The following is a 27,432-nucleotide window of genomic DNA, read 5'->3' on the forward strand; positions in this document are numbered from 1 at the left end:
AACTCACGTTAAATCTTGACACGTCCAGGAATTCGTTTGTATTTCAGGCATGTAGTAAAATTAAGTAAAGATACAGGCGTGAGGGTGCAGGCGAGGGTGGCGGGTGGAGCGGGGCGCGGCGCGGGGCAGTCTGCCCTCAGTGTCGCGGAGGCTGCGGCGCATCGAGCCGCCCGCCCTGCGCCGCGCGAACTTTTTGCCAAAACACTACCTAATCCCATCCAAATTACTCATTTTAACGGCACCAACTTGCCCCATTACAAGTTTACGTACTCCAAACGAGCCAATGTTTTTGTAAAGTCACGTTTCTTAGCTGAACTTGTGAAATAAGAAAATGACAACATAATTTTCGTTTGAGGATTATCAACTAAGTATATAGGTAAATATGTGAATTGTTTTGCAACTTCTTATGAACGGCTAAAACGTGACTGAGAAAGCTCTGTATGAATTCTTACGTAAGTATCTTATTATTTTCATGTATAGTATATGCTTACATACGTATACATATTTTAGAAGAAAAAGTAGATAACTACTTATTAGATAGTAGCGTTTGTCATATTGTTAAATTACCGTAATTTTTTATTTGAAAAGTGAAGCATATATTCTAAGTAAACTTTGTTTATACCCTTAGTAAAAATTAGCGCCCGCAACACAATTACAAGGTAGGTTAAGTAATGAGGATTTTCCTATACTGAAGGTATTGTTGAAGTGAGATACCTAACTCAAGTTCATCCGGGAGCTGCACTCCTGGTGTAGAGGGTCGCACTCTTTAGGCGAGGACTCGACAGCTGTCCAATTATAAATGTTTTCGCCAAGAGACCACTCGTGTATCGCGCCACTTGGGATTTTGGAACACCTGAAATACCTACACCTTTTATTTAAAAGTCCTTCATTAGAACAAAAGATGTTTTTAACCCAATTATAAATTAATTTCGTATCATAAGATTTTTGCGAACAATAGAACGATTCATTCAAATTTTCATGATATTGCTTTCTTTGTCAACAGGATTAATACAGCCTTGAAAGCAGAACCACTAGAGAATAATCTACTTGTGCCAAATTTACAAACGCAAAATAAAAAGTTCTTATCATCATGGATGGCCGGAGATGCAGTGCCCGTGTCCAAACACATATGTCACCCAGTTTATTGGCCGCGCTATTATTATTATCTTTAGCAGGAGTGTGTTTATGTAAATCAACTGTTAACCCGACAGAAAACGTTACGTTCCCTAGCACGTTGCTTAGCACGTCGCCTAGTACGTTGCATACCACGTCGCCTAGCACGTCGCCAAGCACGTTGCCTAGCACTCAGCCCTCTCAGACAACTGTACATGTGAAACCGACAAACACAACTTTGAAGCCATTAGAGCCGGCTGAAGCAAGTACTACTGCATCTCCAACTACAAAAGCGAAACGTAAAACAACAAAAGCGAATAGTGCCTTGCGGGCCACGACTAGCTATTCAACGACTCAAGTATATGAGAGCACAAAAGCCGTAGTAAAAAGTGCAAGGAAGCCGAAGTTAAACACTGGTTCAAGTGTAGGGGGGGTGCATTCCGCGGACCGGCTGCAGGAGCGCCTCGGGGCCATAGATTGTGATTTACCCGTGTTGCCGCGGGAGTCGCGGCTTTGGCGGGGCAACGAGACGCATGAGCTCAATCTACCGGTCAAGGTAAGTTTTTTGCCATATATCTGAGAGGCTTTACACATTAATTAGTGACTAAGCACGAGTTCATACATTTTCCAATAACTCCTAGAAAAATATTGATATTTAAATCGCGCTTATCACTGATTAATCGATTTTCTAATAAGGCTTTGACATCATCGTCGTCATCGTTTCTCAAAAAAGTAGTCTCCCATGACATTGACATCACACACTAAAAAAGTCGAAATTGAGTCCCTTGATGACCTAGTAGATGAAGGTACGATGGCTATCAGTGGAAACGATCATCTTTACCTAAAAGTAATTTATTAAATTCCCTTTGAGCTCAAATGCGCTATTTATCTATCTATCCGTCCGTATTAAATTTATATCGCCGGTCCAATATACCTTCTGCCGTACATGCTGTTGTACAACAGACAAATAAAATACTTCTGGAACACACGATCTATATAAAAACAACGCGTCACCATGTTTTTTTAATCAAAAATCTGGTGCATCAACCGAAAATTATATAATAAATAATGAACATTTTTTAGCTGCTATGCTATTGCTGTATCTAGTTTTTAACTTATATTTTTAGAGTATCCACTGACCAATTCTCTATAATCATCAAATTCATATATATCTTGAAGCTGCTTGTCGGTTAAATAAGCGGTACAGCCTGATTTTAATGCTTACTACATTTTTTTTGTGAAAATACTAAAAACACGAAGGTTATTATCTTCGTACATAATATTTGGTTTGATACTTTAGGGATATGTAAAGATAAACATAAATCTGCTTTTGATGTCCTTTCACAATGTTCGCAATCTTGAAGCACGTATAAATAAGAACAAGATTTTTCCTTAAAAGAAAGTAATGAACAGAGCTCAACGAGTCTCTTAAATCGTTGAAGCAAAAAAGCTTTTCCCCCTTTCCTTTCTTCTTTCCTTCTTCTGTCGAATTGTATGTTTTATGTATTCGATCTCAGCGTAGTCCTTTGTAGCCGTGATGTAACTTATCAAAATTAAATTATTATGTGAAACTTAGGTACTTGTTTTTTTTTCATGATTATAAAAAGACAAAAGTTGGCCAAAGGAGGTAATTCCGGTGTTATATTGGGTGATTTACCAATGTTATTCCAAAATCATTAATTACCTATAACCATGACCTGCGTTTTGTTACACCATTACATGTTCGTCACGGAGCGTCGGCTGGCATTCGGTATAAAATATAAATATACCGAATGCATGGCATAATATTTAGTACCAAGTACCTATAACTTACCTAATTTACCTATACCTAACTAAGGTACGGACTCATTAGCCACTATATAGCGCCACAATTTAAATCACATTTGAAAATGAAAAGTTTGCGTGTATTTAATATGTACAAGTGTAACCGACACCTTCACTAAAATAAATTAGAGCAACGGGTCACATCTATACATTTTCACAATTGATATTCTGGGTCACACAACCCGGTGGTACTGTAAGTATATACCTTAAAATTTAATTAACATTCACTTCCCAACCTCCCGAAAGCTACGGGTTTTTAGGATTCTAGAAGAAATTAACAATTGATCGAAGAGTGAAAGTCCTTTAATGATAATGATCGTAATCCGCAACGTCAAGGACTTCCGTGATGTTGAGGCCATAAAGCTTGTCTTTAACGCAATGGTGAGAAGCAAGTTGGAGACCTCGTCAATTGTGTGGATCCCGTATGAGTCGACTTACGCTTTACTTCTAGAGAAGATTAAAAGGCTTTTCTTAGATTTTTGTATAAGAAAATACGATGGACGACTGAGTACCGTGAGTGTCTGAAGTATTGTGAGACGATCGATGATAGGCCTTCCACAGTCGGTGTATAATACTATGTTATGTGATGTGTTATTTCTGTTTCTTCCTATGTATTTTGTATCTTGTACCTACTTTTGTATTATATTTTTCTTGAAATGAAATATTCTGTTAGGTTAAGTTTCTCGGCGCATTGGTATTTGCTTTAATGCCGTTTAACCATAATTGTAATAAATAAATAAATAAAATAAAATAAATAATAAACCCCTCAAGGTGGTGTTATCGACTTAGAAACTATAATCTTAATCATAATCATATTAATTATTAACTTCATAAGGTACCTGCGCCAAAGAAGGCCCGGTTCTTAATTTTTGCACGGAAAACGAATAAGTAAATAAATACACCGGTTCCGGTGCACGTGGGGTGGGTCGCTCTAGCATATATACATTGCGTGGGCGCCAGGTGCATTACCTCCAAACGCAACATGTTTCCTCGCTCTAACGTTAAAAATGAGATTGCGGGGAAATTGTTTTGCCCGCCATGTCCTTTTTGTCCGCCTGTCCTCGAATTATTATTAAAAAAGTACGAATGTAAAAAAAACTTTATCTACAAGTACCTACTTACCTACGTGTACCTAGAATCTAGTCAGCTACAGAGAAAAGGTACCCCCTCTCTGCATAGAAATTTGTATGCAAAGGTGCTAAGCGAATAACATTGCTGACTGGCTGTACGTATCGTTGCCTAGTACTTAGTAGCTAGGTACTCAATGTACCCATAGTATCAACCTTGCTTAGTTTGGGGCAATGTCGTTCTGTGGAAGATTGTCTTAAAATACGTATTTATTATTTAACTTAATATGTATACTGCAGTCTGCCTTAATATAGTCGTCAGCTAAGCCAAGAACTATAGGTAGATGCTCATTAGTTTTGTGCAATGAAATCTAACCCTTCTTTGCATGGTGATGGAAATACCAACCCGCCATATTTGTAGTTTAACTCGCCCGCAAAATTCGTCAACCTCGTCGCTTTGATTTTGTTTTACTTATATAACAAAACTCTCATTTTATAACTTTACGCAAATTACGCATACCTTTTTATTAATTGACTCATTACAAAATGAAAGACGACGAAGAAGTGATGATTACCTTTTTAGAACATAAAAAACAATTTCTGTTTTAAATAATTCAAGAAGTTTATAATTTAAGCTTAAGGGTTTCCGATGATGTCACTCGCACGCAGTTTTTAGCGAGGGCTCAATCCGCTGATAAAACGCGTTCAGATTATATTGAAACCGTAGATAAGCTTATAATTGAACAAATAAATAAATAAATAAAATTGTCCTTGGAATTAAAGGTACTTTTGGAGGTGATTGATATTTATTTTTAAGACTGTCAATTTTCAACAACAGTACAGCGTGAAATCGAAAGTAGTTGCGAAAAAAAATAAACAGAATTTTCATATTTAAAATTTGAATTCGCGGGTTCGCTGTTATGCGCCAATAGGGAATATTACGCGAAACTCTGCGAAGGGGGCGCCACTACCACAATCTGAGGGTCTATCGCGAAACAAGAAAATCGAAATTTCGTTATCTAACATCTCTGTCACTTGCTAATTCGAGCGATAAAGAAGAAGCGCGTTTCCCGGTAGGTCCTCTGTAAACAAACCGCCTTGATGCATCAATGTCATATTTTATTATCTCTGAAAACTTGTCAAAAACCTGTTAAAGGTACAGTATGTAAAAGTTACTCTATGGTTTACTAAAAAGGCTAGTACAGTCAGCTACAGAGAAAACCCCTGCATATAAATTTATATGGTGGTACCTCTTCTCTGCAGCTGACCGTACATGCACTCTGGTGGCAGAACATTGCAGTAATATCCCCTATTACGAAAACGATTGACTTTCAAACTGTATTCTGGAGGATTTTACTGAGAATATATTGATTTACGCGGGATAATAAATGTGTATCAGACGTAGACGGCATGAGTTGCGCTCTCGCGCGCCAGTCCATACTTTAAGTCGCGCTAGAGGTATGGAGTCGTGCTGGAGAACGCAACTCATGCCAGCAGGTCTAGTATGTAATTTAATACAAATGTTACTTTTTGTGCATATTAAATTTTCAAAATTCGAACACAAAATAACTCTAATTTACATCATTATGCAACGACTTCACTCGTAAAGTATGGCGAATTATTTATTAATTATACAATAAATAACTAATAAATATTTTGTGCGTATTATATAGAATAAATAAAAATTATATTTAATTTATTTAGTACTAAGCGACTTGATTTTTGCATAATTATGGATATTTCCATCATATTAGAAAAAATAAAAAATATATATTCTCGAATTTAAACTATCGTGATACATACATGGACATTAACGCTGGCGTTCCGCAAGGCTCTGTGCTATCCCCAACGCTGTTTTTGCTGCACATCAATGACATGTTGTCTATCGACGACATTCATTGCTATGCAGACGACAGTACTGGGGATGCCTATTACGCAGGCCGTGCCAACATCCCTCGTTCCGTGGTGCTAGAGAGTCGTGAAAAGCTTGTGTCGGATATTGAGGGCACTCTATCCAGAGTTTCGGTGTGGGGCCGGGACAATTTAGTGCGATTCAACCCCACCAAGACACAAGTTTGCGCGTTTACCGCTAAGAAAACCCCATTTACTGTGGTCCCACAGTTCGAAGGCACAGCCCTTACCATGTCAGGGAGTATTGGGATCCTCGGTGTCGACATCTCCAGTGACGTCCAATTCCGTAGCCACCTGGAAGGGAAGGCTGATCTGGCATCCAAAAAACTCGGTGTGCTCAATAAAGCACGGCGATACTTTACTCCGGGGCAAAGAGTGCTGCTATATAAATCGCAAGTCAGACCCCATATGGAGTACTGCTGTCACCTTTGGGCAGGAGCACCTGGATGCCAGCTTGGACCCTTCGACTCAGTCCAAAGGCGCGCTGTACGAATCGTCGACGATCCCAAACTCACAAGCGGTATCGAACCTTTAAGTCTAAGGAGAGACTTCGCCTCCTTGTGTGTGTTCTACCGCTTGTACAATGGGCTGTGCTCTGAAGAATTGTTTGACATGATGCCAACGGCCGCTTTCTATCACCGCACCGCTCGCCATCGGCAGGGTGTTCATCCTCACACCCTAGCACCTAAATGGTCGCGTACTGTGCGGTTTAAGAGGAATTTCCTCCCGCGTACGCTTCGGCTGTGGAATGAGCTCCCTGCCGAGGTTTTCCCGAGGGGCTACAGTATGGGGTTCTTCAAAAAAGGAGTGTACAGGTTTTTAAAGGGTCGGCAACGCGCGTGTAATATCTCCGGTGTTGCAGGCGTTCATAGGCTACGGTAACTGCTTACCATCAGGCGGGCCGTATGCTTGATTGCCACCGACGTGGTATAAAAAAAAAAACCTACTAACTTTAAGCTAATTTTACGGTTTCACTCACGTATTTTTTAGTCACTCGCGCCTCGCGCGACATGTTTCGGAGAGCCTAGTATCTACTTATTAATAAACTATAATAGCTATTTATGCAAGTGCGGAAATCATCTTTACGCACGTGTATCATACAATGTTTTACTATGCATTGTGCGAGTAAATAAAAAAACATATCATGACAAATAAGTTTAATTATTAAAAAATTGAAAACAAAAAGCACTAGTGCGGAAAAGTGCTCATTTCCGCACTAGTGCGAGAAAGTAGCACCATATGTACTGTAAAAAAAAAATTGAAAACAAAAAGCACTAGTGCGGAAAAGTAGTACTTTCCGCATGATATGGCTCCGTAGGAAACGCACTTTTCGAGCACATGCATTGTAAATATTTTTTGTGGTACTTTCGTACCACCTTTGGCCCTCGACTTCGGCTCCAAATTTATTTATGAGCTGGTTCAGAAAGGATTGCCCACTTATTCTCAATTTCTGATCATAAGTGTATTGTGAAATAGAAATAGGGTAGCAAGATCATTCAATAATAAGAACCCTTTTAACCCTTTACTTACGATGATACGCGTTTGATCCATAATTTTATTTACATTGCGACCCCGGCTGGGCCTTTACGAAACAGATAACTTTTAGACTTTTCAGACGAAAGCCAATTATATTTGGCTCCTAATTACTCGTATCGTATCATATGTAGAATGGCATTTACCGAATACTTTAGGTAACCTTACAGATATTACAGTAACTTTATACATTAGGTTTGCGTCAAATCTGGTAGTTCTGATTTTTTGGGTACTTGTTTATGATGGCCTAATGAATAATCCAAGTTTGAGACCTCGAGCGCCGAACGCAACTTTGTCAAAAATCGAAAAAAAAAAACGCAAAAACTTAGTTTTTTTTTAGATTTAGGCGATTATAACCCTAAAGGAGTAGTATTAGACTAGTAGACTGAATTAGCTACAATACTAGGCTAGAATAGTCTCTGTAGATTTAATAGTTTCTAACTCGTATTCGTAGCGGAGCGTAGGGTAACCAGGCCAAAAGCGGGTAGGCCGCCTAAAGCGGGTAAGCGCCTATACATCGTTGTATGTAACAGTAGTGTGAATGTATGCATGCGCCGTAAGAGACTGACCGCCAACGAGATTCAATTAGGTCCAAGCAATCCGCGCTATACAGAGGACGCCTGGCTGTATGCCGTTAAAGTTTTGTGGTGTTTTTGTTAAAAAAAATCAAGGTAAGTTTTGTCTGAATAGTCAGATACCTTAGGAGATTACTAGTTAGCAGTGTTACTGTATGATTTTAGCCAAATTTACCATTTAAATGAGATCGAATGCATTCACATCTCTGTTAGTAGCTTGGCGGAACAGGCTTTAGGTTACTTTTCGCTCATGTCGTCGCAGACATGGATATATTTGGTATCAGTACATTCAGTATGATGTACTGAATACAAATATATGAGATGACAAGCGCGAAAGTGGTGGGAGTAGTTGCTGTGACGTCATAAAGTTGGCAGTACAAAGTTTTTTACTTTTTTCTTTTAAACATACCATGTGGGGTACCAAATGAAAGGGCTTTGTGAGTAGATCATAAATATATAACATACTGTAACATTTTCACTACGTGGTCTAACAAATTATTAGAAAACGTTCAAAATTTTCACAATCCACAGTTGACTTTGAACTGCTCTAAATTGAAAATTACTGAATAGATTATTCTAAAATACATACCAAGTGACTGTGAATATCCTCTTTATAATGTTAAAAAATAATTAACCAGATATATCCAAAAATAAAAAAAAAGTACATCAAGTTGAATAACAGTATAATTTTCTGTTACATTAAACTGCAACTATTATTAAAACAAATAAAAAACCTGACTGTTTTTGAAATGAACATATATTTTTGGAATGGTCTTTTCACTAGCTTTCATTTGGTACCCTTATTGCTATAGTAAGAAAAAAAAACAATCCCCCCTCCCTTTTTTCATTAGCGGGCGCCATTTTCAAAATTTATATAGCCTTTGTCACTACCATAATTCTCTCGAATTCAACCACACCTCATATATCTAAAACCGTCCAACCGTTTAGGCTGTAGGGCGTGCCAAATAAATGGACATATATACATACCTACGCTCGAAACACATTACACTCCTTCTGATGCAGTCGGGTAAAGACACCATTTTATACTATTTTTTTTACTGGAAACGTGTTTTTACCCGACTGCATCAGAAGAAGGGTAATGTGTTTCGAGCGTGGGTATGTATAATATTTGGCACGCCCTACAGCCCAGACGACTGGACGGTTTTTGACATATGAGGTCAATGTTGATAATTTATGTTATTCATTGAATTCAGTACCCCCGATTTATACGAAAACCTAACCAAACCCGGCCTAGCAGCCTCACTGATATAGATAATCAAGATAAAAATGAGAGCCCTAAATAAAGCTTCAAGAGCGGATATCTCAAAAACTATACAAGATATCAAAAAACTTGACCTAATAGAACTTGTAACAAATTAAATTACTTTTCCCCTCACTAGCTCGGAAAGTTGTAGTAGTAGTAGTAGTAAATCACTTTATTGTACAAAACAAAAATCAAAGTTGTCGTTTGTCCTTCAATACAAGCGGGGAAAAACGCGTTTTATCCACTAGTGGGGAAAGTAATTTGACCTTGGATGGAGCGTGTTTAAGTAGCTTGACAGATAACAAAACGTAAAACGCTCATGATAATGGTTCGTTCGATATTAATTATCATTAAATAAATGGTTTGAGAATCTAATAAAAAATACCAAATTTAGCTTTATTTAATGATTTTAAGTCATAAACCTTAAAATTCCATAAGAAACGTTTGTTTTTTTATAATGATGTTAAATATAATTCTGAACGCACAAGTTGAGTCGATGCAATTTCAAAACGCATCGTTGACATTTCATACATCAGAAATGTCAACATTGTCAACAATTTTTTTACTTAAAACCTTTTCTCACCGACTCGCGTAAAAATACACAACTTCCAGAGTTTTCGGTTATAATATCGTAAAGAAATGAGTGATTCCAGTGATGAAGATGATCTAACGCCTGTGGATGTTGCACTTTCCTCGCTATAGTGAGGTGAAAAGTTTTGTGTTACACACGGGCGCAAATGTATTTTACTTCTCGTGTGATGAAACACTCGTTACGCTCAGGATTCTATTTTAGAACCACTCGCTTCGCTCTTGGTTCACATATAGAATCCTTTCGCTTGCTCGTGTTTCAATTCTACACTCGCGGGTAAAATACAACTTTGCACCCTTGTATAACAAATAACTATTTCATTTTGTGTAAGTGGCCATGTCGCTCAGACGCATAGTTTCCGAGATATAATCGAAAAACCGAAAAATTTAACCTTCAAACCTCCCTCTCCCCTCCCCCCTGCCCCCAGCACCAGGGTTACGGTCGGGGACTTTTGATATGTTCATCTCCTAACTAGTCAGAAGTAAAAAATTGTGTTCCTAGCATTTCTCTCTATACCTTCTTATTGCTTGGCCTATAAGCGAAACAATACAAAAAGAAAACTTTTTTTTCTAAATTAACATTATATAGTCTAGTTTTAACTACAATTTATTATGACAATTAGTGAAAACTAGTTGTGAGTTTTACTGAAAAATCCCAGTTTAAACTAGTTTTCACTGAGGCGTTACGAAAAACTAGTTTTAACTAGTGAAAATGTGTTTTCGCCGAGAAGATACAGAATAGTACATTTCGATGCTAGTGCGGAAAGTATATCATTACTTCACGAGTACCGAGATATCTTGACTCGGGACGAGTGAAGAATGACATATCCGCACGTGTATCGAACGACGTTTTTTAATACAGTTGCGAAAAAATAAGAAAAGCAACAAGTAAGGTATGGAATTCGAAACTTTTATATTATTAATTCTGTGACATCATTGACATTATGAAGAGGTGTTTTTCTAGCTTTTATTTGACTAGAATAGATTTTGTTATTATCATTGAACCCACTTCAATGAGTTTTTTTTTCAAATGCATGTTCTATAAGACAGAAACAATTGTAAATATTAAAACATTGTACTATTATTACCTAAATATCGTTATTTACGATTATTTGTGTATCGTATATTTATAAAAAAAATATCGAATGTTGCCTTTGGAAACTTAAAACATTCTTGCAGTAAGAAAATACGCCTCTTCTTTGACAGGCTATCCGTTCCATTCAGACAACTTATTAAGAACGGTTTTTCAACATTAAAAAATAAATGTGTTAATACTTATAATGATGAAGAGGTAAGTAATAAAATATGAAATATGCATATTTTTCGTATTCTTACATTAACAGCAGGTTTTTGTCTTGATTACGACATTTAAAGGAAACTAATATTAACACTCATCAATAAGTAGTCATGAATTGGAAAGTAAAAATTTAAAAAAATTGGAAAAGTAAAAAGCACTAGTTCGCGAAAACCAACTTTCCGCACGCTAAACAGCCACGAAAAGTAGCACTTTTTGAGCAACTGTATTAAAAAACTAGTTTCACTTAAAACGGGGTTTGACGGCGGAACTATATTAATGGGGTTGGCAACTGTCAAAGGTTTGCAGAGATGGCGCCATCATAGCTTGCCCCTTTTTCTATGAGATTTGGCTTAAAGGGCTGGCATCCAGGGCATTAAAGAAACAAAATTTGACACAATTCTAGGGATTGACAGGGCAAGCTATGCTGGCGCCATCAGCTCAATATTTCGACCGGCCAACCCCATTGGCGTGCTTAATCGTTTATTCTAGTAATAAATTGTCGAGACTGATAATATCCGGAATTTAATGGAGGATAAAATGAAATTAATATATAAATGAATTAAATTACGCGTGAGAATGATAAGTGAACTCCAGGCGGGCTGATGAAATGGCTTCGAATTATTCTGTATGACGGGTCATTATTATCGGCACAATAGTACCCTCATTTCATCTGGGTCTGGGGACCTACGTACCTACGGACCTAATATACCTAAACATGCGTGAGCAGAAATTTGTAATTTGTATTTCTTAGATTTTTCAGAGCGCGGTAATGAATAGATAGATATTTCTTCATAAACCCATATACAATTCGCCTACACTCGCCACTCGAATCTTTCTTGAGGTCTGATAAATCTTTTTGAGGTCTAAATGTAAGTTTGAGTTGGCCTCCTTGTGTCGGATTTTCCCAGTTATGATAAGTCTTAGTGGTAAATCACTAGGGTAAATGTTATATACGTGTATGTTTAAATAAATAATAATAATAATGTATGTATGTAAACATTTTGACCTCAAAAAGATTTATTAGCCCTCAGAAAGATTCGAGTGGTAGATATCTCTTGGAAATTTATTATATTACCAAAAAATACTTATAATTATCCGTCCAGAGAAATAGTAGATTGTGTCACAAGGGAGCAAAATGACATATTTACGGCGAAGGCGTACTTGAATCATGAAACGAAGCGAAGGATTCCGAAATATAATCTTAAGCGTAGTGAGGGATTCAAGTGTTAACGCCCGAGATGGAAACAATTTTTTTACGAAGTTACACATGCAGTATGTTATCATTTTCACATAAATAAGGTTACTATGGGGAAATTATTGTTACAAAATATTATTTAAGATAAAAAATTGTATGCAAAAATAAAATAAAAATAGTGTCAAAAACTAGGTATCAGAAAAGTGCCACTGATTCCTCCTGGCAGGGAGGAAAAGTGCCACTTTGATCCCTCCTAACGGGGTAGAAAAAGCCCTTTTCCGAATAGGTGATGTATAACAATCTTTGTGGGTATACTTAACCTAACTACTAACTCTTAAATTTTTATCTTGCGCTTCGATGGCGAAAGTAAAATATGTTGTCAAACCTATTTGGTTGTGGCTTGTGGTTATTTTTTTATGGACGTTCACCGATTACTCCGAGACCCGTTGTCCCATTTGAGTAATTCTGTTTTTGATCGAAAGGAGAATGTATTTAGTAAAATCAGCATCCGCAACATCCTTGCTAGCGAGTTATATACATAATGAGAAAACAAACAAATATTATAGGACAATTTTACTCAGATCGACCTAGTAGTAGTTACTATGGGTAGTAAGCTCAATAATGATTGTGTTGTGGGCACTAGACGACTATATATATATATGTGTAGGTGTATATACTTATATACATAGAAAACATCCATAACTCAGGAACAAATATTTGTGATAAACACACAAATAAAATTGTAGAGCAATACACTGTTCGTCAGTCGCGACACATTCGACGTCTAGTGTCGAGTAGCAGTACTGAGTGTTCCGCTACTTGATGTCGACTACGAAATAAGGCGCGAAAACTGATGTATGGAGTTACCATCCTTTCTTTACTTATATTTCTCTATGCTACGATAGTCAACTGATGGCCAGCCGTTCGCCAGTGTATACCCCCTGTACACAATGGCGATGGCTTGTCATGGACCATCCTTGACCACTGTGTAGCTTTTAAAGCAAAAAAATCATTACTTTGCTGAAAAGGGAACCATGCCAGTACAAAATAACCACCGTATAAATAAATCTCTTTGATGCATCATGCATCCCTAAATGTTTTTAAGCAAATAAAGCAGTCATTTCACTCTACGCTCCCACAAAGGCTCTCGTGATAATTAATGTGTGTGACTTTGTCACTCGTGTGTGCGGTCTCTGTGCGAGACACATGAGGCGGTACGAGTATGAAGTCAAATGTAGTCTGAATGACTCGGGGTTCTTGATACTGGCCATTTTTCGGTAGAAGTTAATATTTTGTGTGGTCTTGGGAAGTACTTAGGTAAAGATTAGCGGTTGTCACGAAACGGATGATAACAATCTTAACCGTACATACATATTGACATGTTTCTAATTATGTCTCTAATTAAATTAGAAAGAAAATTAGAATATTTTGAAAATAAACGTGGCGTAAGACAGGGAGACCCAATCTCGCCCAACTTATTTACGGCTCTACTAGAATACATATTTCGAAGACTGGACTGGCAAAACTGTGGTATTTCCGTAAATGGAGAACGGCTTCATCACCTACGTTTCGCAGATGATATAGTTTTGATGACAGAAAACCACGACGAGCTCGTATACATGTTGAAAACCTTACAAATTGAAAGTGAAAAGTGTGGTTTAGAAATGAACCCGGAAAAGACATGTATTATGACCAACGGCGATGCTATTTCTACGACAATATCATCCAAAAATATAGAATACGTAAAAGATTACATATTTATTACACCTTGGTCAAAATATAACTGTCAAGGATCGCGACCCGGTTCAAGAAGTCGAGAGACGAATTAAAAAAGCCTGGCAGGCGTACTGGTCGCACAAACACATATTTAAGTCGAAATTAAACATCAAATTAAAGAAAAAAGTTATGGACTCCGTAGTAACGCCTACCCTATTATATGGATGCCAAACTTGGCCATTAACTAAAGAACTTGTCCAAAAACTCAAAGTGTTTCAAAGATCAGCCGAAAGGAGTATGTTAAATATCAGGCTAACAGATAGAGTACGCTGTACAGATATCCGCCGTCGCACAAATATAATAGATGCAGCGGAAATGGCTTGCAAATTAAAATGGCGATGGGCTGGACACACGGCTCGCACTAATGATAGACGATGGAGCGAGAAAATCCTGCACTGGTACCCGCGCGGCTCTACGCGGCACGCGTACCGCCCGCGGCGACGCTGGCGAGATGACATCGTTGCCGAGGCGGGCATCACCTGGTCCCGAGCCCGAGTAGCCACCGACAGAAACGAATGGAACAGGAGGGAGGAGGCCTATGTCCGAAAATGGACAGCCCAATAGATAGTTGTAGATTTAAGAAAATTATTATAATAAAACCAATGCTAGAATTTAAAATTATCACCATATATAAATTAATTTATTTAATTTATAATGCTATAAATACAAATGGTAAAATTGATGCTAACTTGTTAACTAAATATAAATAATCATTTATGTTATGTTTTTAGTGTAGTAAATATATCGATGCATGGAATTTTAATAATGTAATCTATTGGTATAAACGGCTTAATTATTATTATTATTTGTATCTCCTCGGATTTCACGGGCCTATAAATCCCGGTCTTTTGATAGGATTGCGTGGGGATATAGATCCTACACGTGTGCAACAATAGACACCCATGAACCGGTCGCAGCAGGCATTGGGACTATTGTAGAAAAAGTGAACAGTATACCGGTCTATGGATTGAAGTTTGGGTGGACAATGAGACTGGGCTATTGTAAAGAAGTCCGGATACCTGCCATAACAATGTTAAAACACATTATCGAGGCAGGTGGTGACTTGCCGCTGACTAGATGGGCCCCTGAAACTGCCGTCGTGAAGACGACCAGGAGCAACACCGGTGTGAGCGGCTCAGGGGTGTCGAGAGGTGTGCGCCGCTTTCTACCCAGTGACTGTTAATAGCCACTGTGCCAACTCGCGTCTTATGCATCTTTCACTTCCACCCCTGGAGCATATAGCTCTTACGACTCCCCTTTGGACGGCCAATGAAGGCAAGCCAGAGCTGAGAGTCCTGCGTGTCCCCTTGGGGTCCACTCCGACCGACGAAGACACGCCGGAGACGGAGACCCTGACCGACTCTCTGGAGCACTCGGGTCCGTGGGGTCGTCACTCCCCAACAGCTCGCCGCAAGCTGCCCTGCGGGCTTATTATTATTATTGTTATTGACATGTTTTTCTAATAAGTATTTTTTTATCAGAGTTCTGTTTTAATAAGAGTGGCATCGCATTATAATAAAACCCGCTTATATGAACATGTTTTATACAATTTGTCAGGTGACATGACAGTCTATCTAGACACGCGGTAGCGTGTCCAGCCAAGTTCAAAGAAAAAGAAACTGGCAACGCAGCAACCGTGTGTATCAGTAATTGGAATAAAATAATAATAATAATAATGCTTTATTTTTCCATGCAAAAAAGTAATATTACAATAATTAATTTACAATATGGAGTAGATTATTTTTATGTAACATTCAATGTAACTTATTCGTATTATTTTTTAACATTTATAATTATTGATTGTATATCTGTATCTGCACTTAAATAGTTAGTTTACCATTAATTAAATGAATTTAACAGAATAATTAGTTATAACTAGAATTAAAAATGTATACATTATTCTTGATTTTTTTCTTTCGTTTTGAAACTGTTCTTAAATGGACCCCCTTCGGGTAAAAGCCTCCTCCAAGGTATACCACTTTTTCCTGTCTTTGGCTGTGTTTAGCCAACCTCGACCTGCTGTTACTGTAATCGGAATAGGCAGAGTATAAATACCTAAACTTGATACTCTTGATAGAACAAAGTTAGTTGTTTTTTACAGTATTTATAACAATATTATTTACTTAGTACGTTTCCGGGACTATACTCCCGGATTTTTTTTTATCTCAAGGCAGTCTCCACTTTATGACTTTGTTCTACCAAGTTTAGGTATTGATACTCTGCCTATACCGATCACTGGTAACCATTTCGAGCTACTTTTGACCCCTTCACACATTGAAACCTATTTAACCTACACACATGAACTTTGGCATATTTATTCAAGCCCCTTAGCTTGTCTAAATACAAAATTTCATAAACGTAGCTCAAACAGTTATTGATAAATTAACGTTATAAAGCGGCATTTTTGTGACTGACTAACTTATAAATCAAAAACCTTATTAATATTAGGTGGAAAAAATCAGAAAACTTAAAATTATTGAAAATTCGATGGAAAAAAATCATATATTGATAATTATTAGATTAATTTAGACTTATAGATTAAAACCTAACCAGTGGGTTCTGTCTGTAAGTGTCCAGATGACCTAGAAACTTGATATTTGGCACCAAGGTAGACTATTAGGTGTAGGTACATAGGGGAAACAATTTAAAAACAGAAAATTATTGAAAATTTGATTTAAAAAAACAGTTATTGATAATTATGAGATTAATTAAGACTTATCCTAAACCTAACCCACTTCCAGATGACCTAGAAACTTAATATTTTGCATCAAGGTAGACTATTTGTATATAGAGGAAAAAATCGGAAAACTAAATTATTGATTACTTGATGGAAAAAAATCATATATTGATAATATTAGATTAATTAAGACTTATAAACCAAAAACCTAACCCATTTGCAGATGACTTAGAAACTTGATATTTGGCATGAAGGTAGACTATTAGGCGTATACAAAGGAAAAAATATAAAAACTGAATTTTATTAACAATTGACCGCGCGTTAGCGAGGGTCTCCTTTTCAGCCTGGGCAAAACTGCTTTCATGATGAATACTAAAGTAAATTTTGTAAAAAAAGTAATGATACCAACAAAAACATAAATGTAAATTGAGAGCCAAGTTCAATATTAAGAATATGTGTCGTAGTTAACTCGCCGACTAAATAATTGAGATCTAAATGGGTGCCAAGTTCTTGTGCTGTGTAGAAAATCCTGAAATTATAAAGGATTTGTCTTAAATACGATACAAAATAAAAATACAAACAAATAGAGAGTAACAAAATTAAATGTATATTTTAAGGTACGTTGCCAAGAAAAGGAATAAATCCTTACCTGCCTTGGCGCCTTACACAGCTTAAACAGTTGTGAAAGCGAGGTAATATGTATGAGTGAAAATTCTTCTTGTTCCTACTGAAGAACATAATAATAGGACGACGATAATAAAACGGGATGATAATCGTTGAATCTATTTGTTGCATAGATAGCAGAGGATTGCGTGGGCGGAGAGGAGTGTCCTCCGGTCGTCGCGTCTTGGGAGGGCTCGGCCGATATCCAGAGCGGAGACATCCTGATTGTGCGCATCGCCGACTCGTCGCTGCTCGACAGCTTTACCCACCCTGACGCTAAGAATACTAGCCATGATGCGAACGCTACGCAAGCAGATGGACAGAGGTAAATAGCTATGGTCCGAATTAAGTAAGTTACGGGCAACTTGATTAACCGGGCAGTATAAATAATGACCGGTCATTATGAATAAATGCCCAAGAGCGTCGGGCAAAGTGATAAATTTATACTTCCTTACCTTCCTTCCTTAGCCGGGCGATGTGATAAATTCGGCCGCGCTGTGGTTAAAAGAGTTTATTTCTGAAGGGGGGTTGCAATTCTAACCTAACTTAAACTTACTTTTCTATAAACATATGGGTTAGGTTAGGTTAGAACAGCGACGGGGTGCTAGGTCAAGCAACCTCCACGAGCGTCAGGGCCCTGCCAATTTCTTTGAATTCTCGTGGATCCGCAAGAAAGGGTAGGGTCCTGGTTGGTGTATCCTGGGGGCAACGGTAGGAGAACTCTCACGGGGGATCACTTTCCGGTGCTGCTAATAACTCGACACGGGGGAAGGAAAACGGCCGTAGAGGCCGAGAAAGTGTTGCTCTGGGCTCCTCTGACTAAGCAGAGGACACCTCAGATGCGACTTGAAGATTGAATTGGTGGGTTTGCCTTTAGTATCCTGCTGATCTCCGAGGCTATACCGGATAGGGCCACCCATACCGGGCAGGCTTGGGGGGAAAGACATCCAAGAAGCGAACCAGCACACGGGGTATTACGCCACTTCCCGTCAGCTCGGGTTCCAACACTATCCCAATTGACCTCCATTTATGGCGTCATGGAGTACGGAAAGTGTGCGGAACCGGAAGGACTTGGTGCGTGCGACGAGGAGGGGCGGCGGGCTCTACTACTCCTAGTGCTCTGTGCTAGGCGTAGGGGGACAGACTCAAGTCACCGTCGGCCAGCCTGTTACTCCTTTAGGAGCCAGGGGGCTTGCCTTTACCGGCCGGTCCAAGTAGAAAAAAAACCACATTAAAAAACCACAACCCCCGGTATTGCGGTCCATGTTATCGGTAGGTAGGTGGTCCACGTGACAGACGGACGGACAGACAGATAGACAGACAGACAGCGGAGTCTTAGTAATAGGGTCCCGTTTTTACCCGTTGGGTACGGAACCCTAAAAAGTGACATTTAATGAAATGGAACTGCTGATGGTGACCAGAACGGATCAACGACGCATAGTTCTAATATATTAAGAATTATTTATATTCCAGGTATTGTTTTAAGATATCTAACAAGAACTGTTTAAGTACTTATAATTTATTCTAAAAACATGTGTGTCCTTCTGGTAAAATCAGGCCGATTCAAACGTACACTGACATCAGAATGATATCTGAATGATGTTATTAGTTATCATTATTACGGGTCTCGCTCGCTCCAATACAGTAGGTAGGAGCGAACTATATCGATAACTGAATGGCATCATGTATAATATGCCATTCTAATGTCAGTGTACGTTTGAATTGGCCTGAATGTAAAACAATACGTAGCCTATACTGTATTCAAAATCTCAAACGTTTACGTTTACGTTTTACGGCCTAACCTAACATGAGGTTCGCGGGGCTTCAAAGTTTTATCAATTTGAAAACTCGAATAGTTCTGCGCAGTTCTTGGCTACTTTTTACGTGAAACAACCCTTATCTCGAATTACAACTTAAACAAAATATTCGTGGTAAACCTAAACACTAGAGGATAGTTATCCGATTTAAAAATATTCAATTCAGCTGTAATGTTGTTCCGCTGTGGAATATCCAATGGCGTGGAACAAAGAGGATTTGATCCCTCGGTGGGATCCAATCCAAACCCGATGTAAAAAACAAGAATTTAGAAGAGAATGTTTAATAATATGAATATGACCGCTACGAAGATATGTCAGCATCTAATATACTTTGCTAGATTAATGAGGCTTAATAAATATCATCAAAGTAACTAACTTACTGTGAGTCAAGAGAAGGTCAGAGTGAACTTACTTCATCACGCATCATAATTACATGATTGATTAATCTTGAAGGGGTTAGGCGGTGACCCGAAAAATCGAGATGCCTCAATGCTTTGCTGAACCCACGGGTAATCCGGACAACTAATGGACTAATAAGCACAAGTAATTCAACGGCAGACCCCTCAAGGGGGTGAAAATGGAGGTGGAAATTAGTATGGGGAATCAATAACTGCTGAACCGATTTAGATGAAACTTGGTTCGGGGATATTTTGAGCTGCGGGGAAGGACACAATCTTTATCCCCGAAATTATTCCTCAAGGGTGTTAAAAATGGAGTAGAAATTTATAGTGGACCGATTTGGGGATGAAAAAAAGGATGGATTTAAAAGCAGATTTGTTTAAAAATTAAGGTACCCAAATTACTAATTCCACGCAGAGGAAGTCGCGGGCAAAAGCTAGTATTATAACTACGAAAGTGTGTCTGTCTGTCTGTTACCTCTTCACGCTTAAACCGCTGAACCGATTTAGTTGAAATTTGGTATAGAGATAGTTTGAGTCCGGGGGGACATATAGTTTTTATCCCAGAAGTCATCGTTTAAGGGGGTGAAAAGGGGGGTGGAAGTTTGTATGGTGAATCGATAAAAAGCAAATTGGATAAAAAATAAGCTACCCAAATTACTAACTCCACGCAGACGAAGTTGCGGGCAAAAGCTTACTGCTTACTGCTAGCCTTTCTCCGCAAACGTCTTGTCTGGTTGCTCTTGGCATAGGCCTCTCCCATATTCCTCCACGAGTCCCTGTCCAGAGCCTGTCTTCTCCAGAAGGCTCCAGCCACCTGCCTGAATTCGTTTTACCATCTCATTTTTTGTCTTCCATCATCCCTTTTTTCGTCTCTTGGGTACCATGTTGTGATGTCTTTTGACCATTTTTCTCGTTTGTCTCGGAGCATGTGGCAAAAGCTAGTAAGTAATAAAACAGAAGTGTTTAAAAAGTAATTATATTTTTTCTGTCTGCCTTTAGTAAAATAAATCAAGGTCCTATAGTTACGTCAACAGCTAGTTCATTGAAAAATATGTTCATATAAACCTAATGTTGTCCTGGCATTTTGCCACGGCTCACTTGGGGAGCCTTGGGTCCGCTTAGCAAGAACGGGCCGAGAGAATTATACTACTTATTTATTAATTTCTTTCATACGCTAGTAATATCATCGCGATATTTTAACACAGGTATTTTGCTCCTACTGTTATTGCAGCTATTGATGTCACTGTCAATTTTATGAGTTGTGTAAAATTTCGGCAAACACATTTGATACTTTCGCGCGCCCTGCCCGATGTGGGTTCCCATGGGGTAATATTGTTTTCGCCGCCTTGTCGCCTACACTCTTGGCTCTTTCGTCGAGTGGGTCGCCGCCGCGCCGCCAAGAAACTCGCTTGCTACCCTAATCCTGAAATAGTAGATTGTGTCACAATGGAGCAAAATGACATATTTACGGCGAGGGCGTACAATTGAATCCTAAACGAAGCGAAGGATTCTATAATAGAATCCTGAGCGTAGCGAGGGATTCTAACATAGAATCCTGAGCGTAGTGAGTGATTCAAGTGTTAACGCCCAAGGTGAAAATTATTTTGCTACCATGTGACACATACTGCTTTTCACATCACCTATGAGGAAATTACATACATATATTAGGTTTCAAAACATTATTATTTTAAGCAAAGATCGATACGGACAAAGTGCCAAAAATATGTATACACGACCTTAGTATAAATTAAATTAAATTAAATAATCATTTATTTTCAGGCATGGCCCATAAAAGTGTATAGGTACATACTTCTGGCACTTTGTTCGTATCGATATTTTCAGACGTGACTGTACTGACAAATTAAAAGTACCTACAGCTCATAATTATGTACCTAATTTATTTTCAAAGACAGCAGCAAACACCTAAAATGTTACAATGAAAATCAGGTACATTATTTTTGTAGATTTTTCTGGTAACAAATTAGCTCTTACCCCTTTGAACCGAATCTTCGGAAGAACACTATGAAGACTGATATCACTTATATTTATTATTATAAAGTTATTGATTTAAACTAAGTATTTACAAATTTATATACAATACAAAACCGCATAATTATGCTTTGTGAAATATTTGTACAAAACTTTTTAAATATAAACTTTTTAAATTGCATAGACAAGTATGGCTGCGTTTAAGGAGACCTAAAATGTCAAAATAAAAATTAAATTATTAAACTAATGTTTTTTACGTTTCTTTGTAAATATTACGCTAATTAATTAATTTACTTAATTAAAATATGCTATTAATTAATTTAAAATACGCTAATTACATTTATTGTTTACAATTACAACAAAATATTATTTAAGTTAGAAAAATTGTATGCACGTAATCGATTATAAAGAAATTGTAATCGATTATATGCATACTAATTTCATATGTCTTTGTGTCAATATTTCATACTGGCAACAAAATGTCCTTGAACAGAAAAGTGCCACTTTGATCCCTCCTAGCAGGGAAGAAAAGTTCCCTTTTCGAATAGGTGATGTGAAAATGGATTTCATTTAATATATCGTTCGGTTGTAGTATTTCATTATTTAAAAATAGGTTTGTAAAGTCTGATTACATTTTTGATTAAATTTAAAAGAATATCGACTATCAATAAGCGACATAGAGTACTTATCACTATCACAGAATCCAATTAGAATAAACTTTTTTGATCAAAGCTACTTGTATCAGAAATTCGAAAAAATATAGTTTACTACTTAAAGTAAGTTAGCCAAATATTTGAAAAGCATTGCCTTGCATACTCGTTCTCTATCCTATATTTGTATTTACCATGGAAATGAATTAGAGATTCACTAGATATGAAATAGTCAAGATATGTGACGTCCCACGGGTAAAGGTACCTTATGGCGTTTGGAGCTTAAATACGCTATTATTAACGCCGCTCCAATTAATATTGGATGGCGCTTACGTCGCATAGCACCGCAATAATTTGCGACGCTATGCGACGTAAGCGCCAGCCGCCATAAGGTACCTTTTGCCGTGAAATGTCACATACTTTACTATTTCATATCTAGTGAATCTCTAATTCGTTTCTCGAATCGCGCCGAAAGTTTTGAGACGCACTCGTGTAACCCAGAACAAATTAAAGCATCAATATTATTATTTTTTATTTTTACCTACTCTACTACGTAAGACGTGCGACTTCCAAACTGAAATCGTGAGTTTAAATCCCAGCCCGTATCAATGTGCTTCTCCCTTCTCCGAACTTATTGTACGAAATATTATTTGACATTAGGCAGTTGATTTTCTCTTAAGGAAAACATCGTGAGGAAACCTAAATACATCTCCGATTTTTTTTAAGGTGCATGTGAAGTCCTTTGTCCGCTTTGGGCTAGCGTAGCGGGGACAGTAGCTTTCAGCCGCCCACAAATGAAACTTGCCAAGACCAATGGAATTTAGTTTTGGTTAAAATACTCAAAATAAAGATTAAAAATACAATGGAATATAGCGCCTTTAATATGTATATACATATTAAAACGGCGGCTAACAATGGCCCAAAACTACTGTTACCTACAAAAGGGGAAGCCTGTGCTTGAGTGGGACGCATATCATATCACGCATATTGCTGGTATTGACTGTCACAAAAGTAAGGTACGAGTACCTATTTAGTCCATACACGGGTACCTATGTTGAAACTGTATGTACAGTGTGGAAAAAATGAATGCGCCCTGGAGGGAAAGTACGTCAAAACCTCGAGTTAGCTCATTTTGCATAACGAGGTCGTTAATTATGTATATCGACGTTATATTATAATTGAAAGCGAGCACGCGGTACCTTAGTTCTGTTTGAACTCCGGTTAGACCGCATTAGGGTGGGCTCCGAGCGACTGTAAAAGCATCAGGGCTTGAAAACCACTTCTAACACGAGTGGAGAGATGGATTTCCTCTACTTATTGTAACCGACGCTTGCCACGTGTCTATGCAAATAAAACGTCCCTGTGTTTTACGATTCTTGGGTGTAAATACTCGTAGATCCGAATTCTGACGGATTTTCGTATGTAGGCGACAGATGCGCCATTTTTACAAGCTTTTATTTAACTTGCAATGTACCTATGTAACTATACATATGTATGTATGTTTGTACGGGTCAAATCTTGCAAGTTAAATTTGACCCACTTCCCGGTTTCCGATGAAGGTGAAAGTTTGCATACATATGTAAATTGGATGACAATGCAGTATTTATGGTACCATCGTGCTGATCTGATAATGGAGACAGGAGGTGGCCATAGGAACTCTGTGATGAAACAACGCAACCTAATTGTGTTTGGGGTTTTTAGAATTGTCTCGATGAGTACTAGTTGCCTATTGAAAGAAAAGTACAGTTAGTTAAAGCTTTTATCAAAAATATTTTTTTTACAAAAAACTTATTATTAGATCATTTCTTGACTTCTAATTTTTCTTAGAAGTTGAGACTGAGAAAGTTGGAAACAATCGAATTTATAGTAACTATGTATGCTTCCTATGCATAGTTACCACATTTTTCTTTTGATTGGCAGATCAGGATAAGAGTTTTTTTTTTTCGATGTAGTCACGATAACCTTTGCTTACTGTAGTATGGTGTATTTTACTGTCCAAGTTCTTCAACGTGTTTCCCTTAATACCCGATGTGTTCCACTGTGCAGGGTACACCGCACGCTGCCATCGCCGGCCGTGTACCAGGTGACGCGGCAGGGGCACGTGCACTGCGACGTGTCTGAAGGCATGCTGCTCGACATCACGCCGCTGGACGAGAGCGGCGCCAAACTTATCACGCTCTACGACAAGGATCTCACCGAGGGCGTCAACTTGCTTATAGGTACGTACATGACACTGTTTGTATTAATTTAATTTAATATTCCGCTATTTGTTCATATAAGATGTAAGTAATGTGCTAAGACGTTTATAATAGGTACCTACGTATTTTTACGTTTTCGTGATATATTGCTTGCTTTCAGCAAGTTTTATTATTACTTTTGTATAACCTATAAACATGGCAGTGGCAGTTACTTCAGTGTAATAAACGTCGTGTTTCGAGATTTATGTGCATGTCATTTTTAGTTCAAAGTCGAATGAGTTCTAAATAAGCAGCGCGCACGAAACATACTTTATTGACAGCATTTAAACTAACAACAACCCCTACCTAACGAAAAAAGTATAAATAAAACATAAAGATCCCAGGGAAAAGGAAGTTTCACCCGTTAAGCAAATGATAAATCGATTTTGTAACAAAAGATGGGGCTATCTTTTTTTAATACCACGTCGGTGGCAAACAAGCATACGACCCGCCTGATGGTAAGCAGTCACCGTAGCCTATGGACGTCTGCAACACCAGAGCTATTACATGCGCGTTGCCGACCCTTTAAAAACCTGTACACTCCTTTTTTGAAGAACCCCATACTGTAGCCTCTCGAGAAAACCTCGGCAGGGAGCTCATTCCACAGCCGAAGCGTCCGCGGTTGGAAATTCCTCTTAAACCGCACAGTACGCGACCATTTCTAAATAAAAAACATCTATAAACAACGAGCCGAATAGTGAAAACTGAATGCTTGTGAGTGGTTGTTAGTTTCAGCCCTTGCGAGTCCGGGGACGTATACGTGGACGTCATTAGTTAAGGCGCTTAGCCAAGTCAAATCGGCTATTTCGGTTTATTTCTGCCTGAAGTGATGCCGTCGGATACGTGGCATGACAAAGTAAGCAGGTAGACTCTTTGTTACTGGCACCACACCTGACAAGATTACGGAATTGAGGAGCTTTAGTATTTTGTTTGTTGTATCACTTTTAAAATTTCTTTGTTATCTAAACTTTGTCCTTTGTAAAAGCGCAGGTCCTGTTTTCGAATAAGGCACTTTAACTATGACGTAACTTGAAGCTTGCGGAAAGTTAGTTGCGCAGCGCTAGCCGTTTTGTGCCGTAGCAAACTGTTATCGCTACGGTATAACGCAAGTTCAGCGAGGGCTGCATTTTCGCTGAGTAAATTCCTTTTGTGGTTTAATAACTAGCAATTCTTACACAATCAACTATTATTACGTAGTCCCTTTATTCAATAACCTGTTTATTCGCGAAGGTTATATACCATAAAAATGCTCGCTTTTCACAACAAGGGGAGTAAATACGTGTATGGCGAGCGGAAACGAGGCACCAAGGGGAAAACGATGACGCTTTTATGCCTCGGGAACAATAGTTATACGAGGAATCCCGCCGCATGCATGCCACGCGCCGTGCATCGCTGACACAGTTAATGTTGCCGCCTGGGACACACTTGTACCTCTCTGCCGTCTTATCTCGTATTTAGCGCCCGCGTAAATTTAACAAAGGTTTACACTACATTCATAATACCTACATTAATTATAAATTATTACAAACACCGTGCCAAAAAAAATCACATTCCACGAGCGCTCACTACGATATAAAGAACGCTCCACTTGAGTGAAGAGCCGCAAAGCCGCGCTCTCGAGCGGTCGGTCCTCCAGCGATATAAGTTACATTAAGGAGGCGCCGCGCCGTGTGGCTGCAATAAACATTTATGCTTACAGTTGTTTCCGAGAACTGGGGGTCACAGTGCGTCCGCCTCAAAGTTACTGTCAAGTCGGATAACTGTGGAGAGTCTCAAGATTGCTCCGGGAAAGGCGTGTGCTACACCAACGTATCTATGGTAAGTTAATTAAGCTGTATTCTAATTCGCTGCATAATGCCGCGGAGCATAGTGCTTTGGGAATTTAGTTTCGTTCAGGAAACCATTGTAATCGTGTAGGTAGTCCATCTGATAGAGGAACAAGCGACACATTGACTGTGAGACCTTTGTGCTGGATGATGTTGGACATTCCGAGTATACAATATGTTTGAAAAGTCTCCTACAATTTAGGAGGGAATTAAATCTTCTCGGGTCAGAGGTGTAGGGTTAGAGCCGGCGTAGCTTTATCGAGTAGACCTGTGTTTCCATATAGCTCTTCAGTAGAAAAACCTTGTGGTTTAGAGAGCATTACTTTAATTGGGCATTTTTGTCCTCTTTCAACCTCGATTGCTTTTATTGCCACCGCCCCAGACTGGTATACAGTAAGACATAATAAATTGTCCAAGGGTAATTACGTATATAACTTGATAAGCAAATTAGTGCGAGCAATTGTTTTAGAATTTTAAAAATCCAAATAACCTTCCGAATCCTGTTAGTGATGTACTCAATGTGTCCGTGCCAGCCACGAGAGTCGCTGATTACACCAAGATATTTAGTATGTAGTATGACCACAGTATGACGTAACTTTTTCTATTTGCTGTGTGGTGTGTGCACTTGCAGTTCAGGGCGTTAGTCAGGTCAGGTCACAATTGTGAATTTTTATTTGTTGTTTGTTCGGCGGCTGAAGTATTTTATATTTTGAAAAACAAATAAAGTTTTATAGGTGTTTAGTGATAGTAGATTTAATCTTAGCCAAGTTGATAAGTATAATTGCAAGACTTTTTTCAGCTTTTTTATAACATTCATCCCAAGTATCGCCGCAAATGACCATTGCCGTATTATTACGCTTATTATTATTAAGTAAAAAACTCATATATGGAGCACTCTACGCTTAGGTACTTATTTCTCTATGGTAACAGGTACAATTGTAGTTTCTCGGAAGATAAGACACGATTCCCAAGCATCCGTAATTTAGACGCACTGTACAAGTTTATGATGCAATTGCGAATTTAGAATAA

The 27,432-nt window shown here is 38.3% G+C and overlaps 1 protein-coding gene across 2 annotated transcripts in view; it reads left to right on the top strand.

Moving 5' to 3' along the window:
- Window positions 1-991: 991 nt before the first annotated feature.
- Window positions 992-27,432, top strand: part of LOC134755900 (delta and Notch-like epidermal growth factor-related receptor) — a 49,796-nt gene continuing 23,355 nt past the window's right edge. The window contains exons 1-4 of one of the 2 annotated variants that reach the window (XM_063692568.1): window positions 992-1,673; window positions 17,622-17,808; window positions 24,387-24,559; window positions 26,277-26,395. In XM_063692568.1, coding sequence (XP_063548638.1) covers window positions 1,091-1,673; window positions 17,622-17,808; window positions 24,387-24,559; window positions 26,277-26,395 — 1,062 coding nt within the window. In that variant the 5' untranslated portion in view covers window positions 992-1,090. Of the gene's footprint in view, window positions 1,674-17,617; window positions 17,809-24,386; window positions 24,560-26,276; window positions 26,396-27,432 lie in introns of both variants that reach the window. The other variant, XM_063692567.1, reaches the window with a different exon arrangement.

Source organism: Cydia strobilella, chromosome 3, assembly GCF_947568885.1.
Source record: "Cydia strobilella chromosome 3, ilCydStro3.1, whole genome shotgun sequence".
NCBI classification, from domain to species: domain Eukaryota; kingdom Metazoa; phylum Arthropoda; class Insecta; order Lepidoptera; family Tortricidae; genus Cydia; species Cydia strobilella.